The following is a 6,983-nucleotide window of genomic DNA, read 5'->3' on the forward strand; positions in this document are numbered from 1 at the left end:
CGGGCGGTGTTGGATCGCACCTCCTTGGGGAAGTGGGGAGAGGATCCCGCTGCGCGTGGGGGCCCGGGAAGGGTTGGGCTGCGGGCGTCTAGAGTGACCATGGACTGGGGCGCTGGGGTATGGGAACGGGGTACAAAACCCACATCTAAGTGCGCTGCTGCACGAAGGAAAGTGGGGGTAGTAGCATTTGAGACTCCAAGGAGTTGGGTCCAGGTGGGCAGGGGAACCTGCGGTGCACTGCTGAGCAGACCTGGGCGCTCGAGAATGGCCCGGCCTCTGGATCTGACTTTGGGGTAGGGCAGGGAGTTGTGGGACGTCCTGCATCCCTGCGGAGTCTGAAGGCTCCTCTCCTTAACAGCCGGGCTTTTTCCCTCCTTCCCAACTGAGTTTGGGCGCCAAGCCCCCGAGTGCTCATCACGCTGGACCCTGGCGCGGAGCCCTGGCATCACGACTCGGAGGCCGAGATTCTCTCCTGGAGTCACCCAGGTCTGCTGTGTGTTTTGTGAATGCGTGAGTGTGTGTGTGTGTGTGTGTGTGTGTGTGTGTGTGTGTGTGTGTGTGTGTGTGTGTGTGCGTTCCCAGATTTTAGCCCTCGTGGAGGTTCAGAATGTCTAGCTACTGCTTCTTCTAGGAGGAGTCTGAGTTCAGCATCCCTGTTGGAGTCCTTAAGGGCTGCGCCGGCTCCAGCAGGCTTTAGATCCCCTTGCTAGGAATAAAGACTTCCCTGGTAGTGCACTTAGTAAGTGCCCCTCTCCTGCCGGTTTGCACACCACCTCTTCAGCTCAGGGGACGGGGAGAAGAAGGTCTCTTTACTGTATCTCAGTTTACACTTGACCTTGTCCAGCACCTGTCCAGAGGCTCCCACCTGCAGAAGAGCCACCTGCAGTTCCTGTGGATAGTGGGAAGGGTCCCCCTCAGGCTTGCAGAGCCACACCCTCTGGCTGCACCTCCCCCACTGTCCAGTCCAGGCAAGGGTGGAATTTGGGGCTTTGCTGGGAGCGGGTGGGGGAGGTGATAGGCTTCAAAGGAAAACCCAAGACAATGACTCCTGACTGTGATTGGCTTTGGAGGGCCCCATCTTAGGTTGGGATTGCCAACTTGCAGAGAGGAGGTGGAAGGGCAGGAGGGGAGCCCCTGCCAGGTGACTGGCAGGACAGCACTTGGCCCTTTCAGCGGGAAACCTTGTTTCCTGGTACTGATAAAGTGTAGTTCTCTCACTCCCCTTTGGGAAACACTGTCCAAAGAACACCATGTGCCTGTTTTGCCATCCAAGCGGGCATCTCCTCGCTGTCCAGGGAAGAGGGCAGGATAGGGACCATAGATAGCTCAAGGACAGGATGGGATGGAGGGAGGGTTGAAGCAAGCACTTCAGAGAGAACTCGCATTTGAGAAAACCAAGATTTCTGAATTTAACTGAGCTTCCTTAAATACTTTACCAACCCACAGACCATTTGGCTTGTTCTTCAAAGGCAAGAGACTGGGAGACAGAATTCCCAGGGGACCTCTAATTGACTCTGGCAATGACAAACACTGTCTCTCTGTATCCTTAACCATTCAGGTGGTTGCTTTTCTGGCTGCCTCAGGGACCCTAAGGGGTTCCTGGTGTGTGTATAAGGGGTTGGCTTGGGAGCTCAAGATGCTGCGTGGCTCCAAGCTCAGACTTTCAAGAGCCATCGGGTGGAGCAAGCGGAACTTCTTTATCAGCAAGAAACTCATGTCAACAACCTGAGGAGTTTAGGCAGCGAGTGAGGTCGCAGACAGACGGCTTAATTTCACTTCCGTCTGTGAGGCAGGTTGTACCAATCTCAGGTTCAGCGCTGGCAGGAGTGGTAGGCTGTGGGGGAAGGTTTGAAGTTGTGGAGACTAGTGAGTAGACTGAGCTGGGGTAGGCTGGCCGCTTTGCTGGATGCTGGACCTCCCCTCTAGGCTAAGCTGTGGTGGGCAGACAGCTGTACTCCGCTGAGAGGGCAGCTGCAATGACTAACCTGGGTTTTTCTCTGCTCTCTCTCCCAGGACACACTCTTACCACATCGTTCAGCCTGTTTGTTGTGTTGAGCAAGCAGGGGGTGGAGACTAGGGTCTTGGGTAGGGCTTAGCAGGTTTGGAGGGAACCTGGCCACCCTAGGACTGCTGGCTTTTGTTTTTGCTGCTGAGCCTGGAGCTCAGCTCAGAGTGAGTTGAGAGTTTGGTGGTTACTCCTCAGGCCAGTGAGTGAGTGTGCGTGTTGTGAGCACTGTGTGTACAGCCAGTCACAGCACCCTCTGCCCTCCCACAGCTACTCATAGAGGCTAGTCTTGTTGACATTTCTCCAGGTACCCTGCATGCTTGTAGCAGCTGATCATACCCCTCTATGGCTCAGAGTCAATAGCAGTCAAACTGCATGACCGTGACCAGCCTGGGTTAGAAGAAGAGGCCGAGGGGAGGGAAGGTGGTTCTGAGTGGGCCCAGGGAAGAAGCGTGGAGAGTCTCAGAACTGCGAGGCTGCCCACATTTGGGGGCAGTGTCACCCTTGGCAGTGCTTTAGCTCTAGGGTTGTCTGTCATCAGTACCTGACCCCACTTCTCCACATAAGAAGGGGGAGCAGGAGAGAAGGAAGGGGGGGGGAGTCCTTCCAGGTATAGCCTGGGTGGGGGCAGCCTCCCGGATGCCTGCATTGCACCCTAACAGGGGAGATGGAGCCACCCCAGTGTGTGGAGGAGCTGGAGGATGATGTGTTCCAGCCAGAGGATGGGGAGCCGGGGACCCAGCCTGGGAGCTTGCTCTCTGCTGACCTGTTTGCCCAGAGCCAGCTGGACTGCCCCCTCAGCCGTCTGCAGCTCTTCCCTCTCACGCACTGCTGTGGCCCTGGGCTTCGACCCACCAGCCAGGAAGACAAGGCTACCCAGACTCTCAGTCCAGCCTCCCCAAGCCAGGGTGTCATGCTGCCTTGTGGGGTGACTGAGGAACCCCAGCGACTCTTTTATGGTGAGTGCTCTTAGCCTCAGGACTCCTTCCTTAGAGACTGGGGGAAAAGAGGGGACTTTCCCTCCCCAAACCTGCGCTTTGCTATTTCCTTCCCCAAATTGAACAGCAAGGGCTATCGATTCTTCAACTCTCACCTGCTGCTTCTCTGCTTGTTACTGCTCCTCACCTGTGCTCCTCAGGCCCCAAGCAGGGCAGATTGCCTTGCCATTCTTTCGGCTCTTTTGTCCCTTCCTGGAAGGATCTTTGGGTCCATGGTGTCTCCTTGGGTTGGAAGAAGGGTACCTGGGTCTCGGCCTTTACATCCTGTAGCCTGTTGTGTGGCCCAGCCCTTTGTGTGGTGATAGTGATGTACCTTCTGTAAAGTGGCTAACGCTGCGTGGGGAAGGCTGGGGGATCTGTGACTCGCTGTTAACACTGAAGGGAAAAACCCAGCCTGTTCTGGGAGGCAGAAGGTGGCCCCCAGCTGTCACTTGGGACTTTCTGTGCTTGGAAGGGGAACTGGAGAAAGAGGTTGGGCCTGCCTGGGCCCAATGCCAGCAAAGGGGCTGTTTCCAAGGCTCAATCAGACAAGACCCCTTCATTTGTGGGCTTCAGTGGTTGGTTTTATGAGCAATCTGCCTTCCTCTGGCAAAAGGGCAGGGTTAGACACTCAGTCTGTTTTCTTCATTTAGCACAAAGTTTCTGGAGAGAGGGCCGAGGTTTGGAGGCTATCTTGCTGTGTCTGACGGAGCAGATTGAGGAGACGCTGCAGTTATTCCCAGAGGGAGCTGCCCTATAGGACAATTCTGGCAAAGTAGTCCTGGCAGGAGTCTGAGAAGATAGATAAGGCAGGCGGGGAAGAGGGAAAGACGGGAGCAGGCCGGCGGGCGCCCCTAGTGGCAGCTCTTGGTAAGTGAGGAGCGCAGGTCTAGAGGTCTGGCCTGAGGCTGCCTCCAGAAAGGAACTTGGCTAATCTGTGGCTCAGAGGAGTCCTCTCTCCGTATTTTTTTGTGCCACTGCCCAGAGCTTCAGGGCCTGAGACCAGCCTTCCTCTGCTGCACTAAAAAGCGAAGATACTTTTTTGCCTTTCTCGTTCTCTGTCCCCTTGCTTTCCTCAACCCAGGAACTCTGGAGAGCTGCCTCCAGTGCTTTTCCAGAGAAGAGCTTCAGCCTGCTACTACTATATGAGGGTAATAAATAATAAACTGTGGCCAAGCGTAGCTGGGTAAATAAGGACAGAAGCTTGGCAAGTTCACCCACACTTGTTACCTGTGCCATGGCGCTGCCGGTGAATGGAGGACTGAAGGCAAGGCTGATTTCTCCAACATCAGCTTTCACACTCTTGGGCAGCAAGCAAGTCGGGCTGTCCGCGTTTGGCAGAGTGCCCTGCTAAAGGCAGACTAAGTCCCTCTCCTTTCCCACACTAGGGTCTACCCTTGGCCCCAGGTCTCGGCCAGGAGTGGCAAGCATGGGGAGGATGGGGCAGCTGTGAAGCATGCTGAGATGTGGGCCCTCTGTCTTTGCAGGCAATGCCGGCTACCGGCTCCCCCTCCCTGCCGGTTTCCCTGCAGGCTTGCCCCTTGGTGAGCAGCCCGCTGAAGGGCAGTGGCAACATCGAGCAGAGGTACAGATTGCCCGAAAACTTCAGCGCATTGCAGACCAGTTCCATCGGCTTCATATGCAGCAAGTAGGCATGGGGGACTTTTGGTGGTGGTGGTGGGGGGTGGTGCGTCTGCTGGGGCTGGGGGGCTGGGGCCTGCCTCAGCAACTCTGTCTCTGCCAGGCCCCAAGGATAAGGTCCCAGAGTTTTGGCCTCATGCTATTGTGATTCTCGTGGACTGGATGGGCCTGGCTGGATGAGCACTCTTGCCCTCACCTCTGAGATACAAGTTGTTTATCTGCCCACTCTCAGCTCAGGCTCGAGGGAGATGCTACGATCCCTCCCAGGGGATGGGATAGCTTTCTGCAGCCTTGATTGACACACTCTCTCTTCTTGAGGCCAGGGGTGGGAGATGGTTCCTTACAGACCTAAGGGGAAGATTTTCAGGGTGCTGAGGAAGACTGGACAGTCGGGGGTGCCTGGCTGCGGTGCAGTGTAAAATGGGTAACCAAGGCCGGGGATGGGCCTGAGTTGGGGAAAGTGGTGGAACCGGTTGTAACCTGACACTTTCCAGCTGGGGAGGCCGCTTCTCATTGTCTCTGCCTGGGAACCGGGGCCTGGGACTCTGGAGTGTGTACCTCAGAGAGTCTCTCCAGACCAGCGGCCGGGCGCTCGGCCGGGCGCTTGGCCGGCAGCCTGGCACCAGCCCCGCCAGGGCGGAGCATCGCGTGTCAGTGGAGCATGCGGCAGAGCCCATCAACAAAGGCGGCGGCTGGCGGGCTCGTGCTGGAGGAGCCCTACGTGCCATGGGCTGGAGGCTGCCCTGCTCTGCAGCCGCTGTCTGGGCCGCCCCCGGGCACTTAACCCTTCCTCTCTGGGCTGACTTTCTGGATGGCTGCCAAGGTGGGGAGAGGAGCCTGAGGCTGGATCCCTGCTAGTACAACCACTGCTGAAGCGAAGGCACACCACCTGGAAGTGAACACATTTGCTACCTGTGGGACAGTGTCCCTGGCCCCGTCAGCTGTGTGTGCGTGTGTGTGTGCGCGTGCGTGCGAATGTGTAAGTCTATATCTGACTGTATATCAGGAAATCAAGAGAATAAATAATCCACCATGATTGGGCAGACCCTGAGGTTAGATGGGGAACTTCAGGTGACCAGAGGACAGCTACTGGTAATAGAAGGTTTGACTTGGCCAGCACCAGGGGGAAGAGAAATTGACTTTGGATTTCCTGAGAACAGGCCATCTGGGGTTAGATATGGTGAGTGCCCCTGCCAAGGAGTTCTTAGGGAAACTTGGGGCTATACCTGGTCCTGGTGGCTCTCCCAGTCCCTCAGGAAGGGAGGGTGGCCCTATGCTTAGATAATAAGGCAACCTAGCCACCTCCTCTGGCTCCAAGCTCTAGCCCCTATTCGCTCCTTTGATTTTTCTGTGGAGACTTGGCTTAGAGTTTCCCCTTCAGTCCATGTGTGGATGCACTCTCTGATTCTTGATTTCTGCCTCTTGGCCTTCTTCCTGCCCATTCACTCTGCCCTGGCTGTGTAGGCCTGTGGTTGGCCTGAGCCCGCAGCTTCCGGTCCTGGGGCTGCAGCTGATAGAGGACACGGTGACTGTGGGTCTCCCAGGCTCATCTGGAGAACTATCTGGGAGGCAGTTTTCTGCATTCCCAATAGCCCTGATCTCTCTCAATAGTTCTTTCCCAGAATGTTCAGCCATCCACGGGTGAGCCCCTGTGGGCTGGGGAGCAGGCTGGGAGGCCTCCCTTGCCCAGCTGAGCCCTGGCACAGGACCAGAACTCAGCGCAGGGCCCTTTCTTCCTGACTCAGTTCCACACAGGAGAAACTGGCCCTGATCCCAGGTCTGACCGTGTTCTTTGCTGCTTGCCATCATTGACCCCCATCCAGGGCTGTCTCTTTGAAGGCCTGGTTCAACTCCATACAAGGTGCTGTCCTCTTAGCCAGAGCCTTCCAGCCGGGGAGGAGGAGCGGCAGAGGCAGAGGAGAACCGGAGAGTCTCCCCTGCTCTGCACCTCACCTCCCACTGGTTCCTGACTTCCCTGGGCCCCTCACCATCCTGCCAGCTACCTGCTCCTACCGTGCAGTGGCAGGAGGCTGGCCAACGAGGCCTTTCTAGCCAAGAGCTGGTTTCCCCAAACTTTCCATTGCAAAGAGCCAGGCTTTTTGTCCACTGGAGTCTTCTTGTTTTTATCCCCCTCCTCCCTGCTGTCCCTGCTCACTTCCCTAGGAGCTCATCCTGTGGGAAGGGCTGGGGTAATGGCTATGGGCAGATGGAGAGCTGGCATGTGTAGGACCTTTTAGCAGCTAGTTTTAAGAAATGAGTCATTTCTGAACTTGATTATGATATAAACTAATGTCTAAGTATTTCGTGTCTACACAATACTGTTGTCACTCTTACATTCTTATCCTTCATCTTCTTTCCCT

General features: G+C 56.2%; 1 protein-coding gene across 1 annotated transcript in view; it reads left to right on the plus strand.

Annotated features, from left to right (window-relative positions):
* Nucleotides 1–2,672: 2,672 nt before the first annotated feature.
* The window catches only part of BMF (Bcl2 modifying factor), a 14,934-nt gene continuing 10,623 nt past the window's right edge, over nucleotides 2,673–6,983 (plus strand). Inside the window, exons 1-2 of the mRNA XM_007460186.1 lie at nucleotides 2,673–2,964; nucleotides 4,470–4,567. Of these exons, the coding sequence (XP_007460248.1) occupies nucleotides 2,673–2,964; nucleotides 4,470–4,567 (390 nt within the window). The remainder of the gene's footprint in view (nucleotides 2,965–4,469; nucleotides 4,568–6,983) is intronic.

The sequence above is a fragment of the Lipotes vexillifer genome, unplaced genomic scaffold (genome assembly GCF_000442215.2).
Source record: "Lipotes vexillifer unplaced genomic scaffold, Lipotes_vexillifer_v1.1 scaffold408, whole genome shotgun sequence".
Taxonomy (NCBI): Eukaryota; Metazoa; Chordata; class Mammalia; order Artiodactyla; family Lipotidae; genus Lipotes; species Lipotes vexillifer.